This window comes from Stegastes partitus, unplaced genomic scaffold (genome assembly GCF_000690725.1).
Source record: "Stegastes partitus isolate 25-593 unplaced genomic scaffold, Stegastes_partitus-1.0.2 Scaffold1847, whole genome shotgun sequence".
NCBI classification, from domain to species: Eukaryota; Metazoa; Chordata; class Actinopteri; family Pomacentridae; genus Stegastes; species Stegastes partitus.
The window spans coordinates 106,040-109,317 of record NW_007579578.1 but is presented as its reverse complement, the minus strand read 5'-3'; the positions used below and the strand labels follow the sequence as shown (position 1 = coordinate 109,317).

Genomic DNA, 3,278 nt, shown 5'->3' with positions numbered 1-3,278 from the left:
GTAATTATCCACTGATGCATTTACAGGTTTAGCAGGAAGATTTCATCCCAACCTATTACAAAAAACCCCAATACAATAATGGAAGATGACCCACAGGTTTCCTGCAGAGTGACTTTGAAGCGGTTTGAGTCATGCTAAGAGCCCAACACTGGCTGAAGGAAGCAAGTCCTTTCTTTAAGCGAGTTAAAGCACCATTTTCTTAATTTTAAATCTGCATTAGATGGTGTGTTGGACACTTGGCATATGCAGCAACGTGTAGTAAGTCTCCGCCATGTTCAGCAGCTAGTTTCTACCGTTGTGTGGTTGCCATTTGGTGGTCATCAGGAACGCACAGAGTGAGTTTATAAGAGCCTTTCTCGTTTCACAGCTGTCTACTGCAGCTGGAGAAGAGGTTGATGAGAGCGGTCAAAACTATAAAGCTGCAGGCCATAAAACCAAACCCAAAAAGAAGAGCTCCAGAGCTGAGGTGAACTACAGAGCAGGGCGATGCCTTTCAGATAAGACAATGTGATCTGGTGTTAACAAATAAATGTTGAATAGTTTAATGTGTTAAATTCAAATTCGACAAGAGAATGATGAAGTGAAAGGCTGCTCCTTAACTCTAAATAACTTGTCCTCATTATTACCGTGCATAATGCAGTTTCAAGGCTTTATTTCACAATAATGTGATGTCAGACGCATAATAAAGAAATGTCTAGCAGCAGGAGCAGCATTAGTCTTTAAAGCATTTACTAAAGTGTATTTTAGAGCCATTAAACAGTGGATCTTCAAGCAAGTGACACCTCACAAAGAAATGATTCCCATTAAGATCCTTGCAGTCGGGGTGTGAAGGAGTTTTCATACCTCAATCTGCTGCACAGTGAGGTCCAGGAAGGTGTTCTCGTTGCGGACGCTGATCAGGCTCTTGGGGCCCTTACATCCCATGCTGGTGCCCAGGCCTCCGTTCAGCTTCACCACCACCAGTTTATTCAAGCTGTCGGCCACATTGTCCGGCAGGCCTCGAGCAGCGATCTTATCGTAAGGCTGGATCTGCAGGAGAAGCAAAGAGAGAGAGGAGAGTCAGAAACAGCAGGTGTACCTTTAAAGTGCTTTTAAAATCACCAGGACTTCAGCGCTCCTGTAATTTTTTACTCTAATTTGTCTTCGGTGATGTTTCTGCATCCCAATTCTGAGAAATCAGCTGTGACTCAGCGGCGTTTAGGGTAATTTGACGTCTTTTTCTCTTGATTTTTTTTCCTGCTTTCTTGAAAGCAAACTGGTCGTGTTGAGTTCTTCAGAGATGCAGAGCGCAGATTGTAACAGCTTTGAGTGTGGGCTGATTAATTACCAGCTGAGCAATGAAATGAGCTGGAGTGACGTGGAAATGTGAAAATGTCACAAATTGTTAATTTGATCTGCAGCAAAGTAGTTTCTTGAAACGAGAAGGGATGTTACAAGCACAAAACACAAAAGATTCGCCGCTTATTTTGTGTGAATGGTGCAGATAATAGTAATTATGATGGCTTAATATACAACACAGCCGGTTAGAAACGTAGTAGTCAGCACTTCTGTTGACTTATTGGAATATGATACCTGTGTAAATCCACATTACTGAATCAATACTACAGCTCTCCCATCAGCGTATTCACACATCATGTATTGACTTCTTTCATTCTCTCCCACAGAGCATGAAGGCATGATATGAAAAACTATTACCGTTCTGTCAAGCGGGAACACTGGCTCATATAAATTCCCAGGAATGACATTTTGAAAATAAAAGCGAAACGGCAGCTCCTCAAGTTTCAGCCAGCTTGAATGAATTTCATTCTTTCACCAGGAATTTTTTAAAAATCAAGTTAGAAAACTGCGAGCAATGTGCAGACGCATCCAGGGACACTAAATTCTAACCAGATGTTACAACAGATTCGTGTTGTTAGGACGTGAGCGAGCGTGTCGGCGTTCAAGTCGAGCTCTGTGCAGCCTGGAAACGTTATCAATGTGTCGGTGCGGAAAAGGCCGGGTGTCATCCTGTGTCCTTTCCTGCTAAAAGCACTGAGTCTCCAGTCGGTGACAGCAGACCTCCTGATGGAAACAGACGGTCTCTCCTCTGGTGTTTATCCCCCCTTCCTCACCCCACATGGAGGATGAGGTTACAAATACAACAGTCAACCTCCACACAGCTGCTGCCCGCTCTCTGTCCTTGATAGAGAGGAGGACAAATGGATGTTTCATGGTCAAAAGTTGTAAAATATGTTGCAGAGAGGAATGCAGATGAATGAGTGCTGACGCTTGAAAATAAAAAAAAAGATAGAGGCGGAAGAGAGGCTGTTCAGTTCTACTGAGTGAAATGTTTTTCAGCTGAGATCCCCATCCTACCCCTGTACCCCCGGAGGGAAACAACTTCCACACCCAGATGTTCATTTCCCTTTCTGGACAACACAGATTGCTTTTCTTCCTGACTCCCATCTGTTTCCAGCTACTCCAACTGAGGAACACCTCTCCGACCACATACACTTATTTCTGTGTTATATTTAATTGTGTTGTAAAAACACGGGGCCCCGTGCAAACTGCTGAACGCTGTTTTCACTATTCACTGTCACTGGAAAGCTGCAGGAGTGAACACCTGAAAGAAGTCCTCACAGTGTTTAATCTACAGCAGGCGAGCCCAGCGTTGGATTACAGTTTTTACGCTGCCACGGATACACGGCAGCAGGATTTGAAATGTTACACAACTCAATTACGGTTGGCACAACATGTTAATCAGCATCGGTGGAGGAGGAAAGACTTCTGCAAACTACACTGTTATCATCAAAGCCCAACATTGATGTAACAAGGAGAATTACATAACAAAATATTTAACGTGTTGTTGACTTTGGTGCAGCGGTTAGAGAGTGATAAAAGCGGCTTCCTGGATGTGTCGCTGGCTCCTGGTTGGAAGTTTGATGTCTTTTGGCATATGAGTGCACAAAGGATTTCCTCTAGTGCTCTGGCTACATTGAACACATAGCGGACCATTCGTGGAGCGGATGCACCACTGATTGCATCTGAATGATTGCTTATGGTTCCTTGAGGACGTAGACGCGTAGTTGTTGTTGTTAAACTACTTCTGTAGTCTGCTTGGAGGACTCTGTTCATGTTGGCATCTACGTATTGGACACATCAACACTACTGCCGTTGTAGAGTGTTTGCTGTGTGGACACAAATTTTGGGCTGCAGATGACAACACTTACATCACATGGACCCTAGATCTTGTGTATTACTATATGTAAAAAAACAACAACAAAACACGTGCCTTCCAG

The 3,278-nt window shown here is 43.6% G+C and overlaps 1 protein-coding gene across 3 annotated transcripts in view; it reads right to left on the bottom strand.

Annotated features, from left to right (window-relative positions):
- The window catches only part of LOC103372870 (UTP--glucose-1-phosphate uridylyltransferase-like), a 51,214-nt gene that overhangs the window by 17,341 nt on the left and 30,595 nt on the right, over positions 1-3,278 (bottom strand). For all 3 annotated transcript variants that reach the window (XM_008302632.1, XM_008302633.1, XM_008302631.1), the window contains exon 4: positions 844-1,029. In XM_008302632.1, coding sequence (XP_008300854.1) covers positions 844-1,029 — 186 coding nt within the window. The remainder of the gene's footprint in view (positions 1-843; positions 1,030-3,278) is intronic.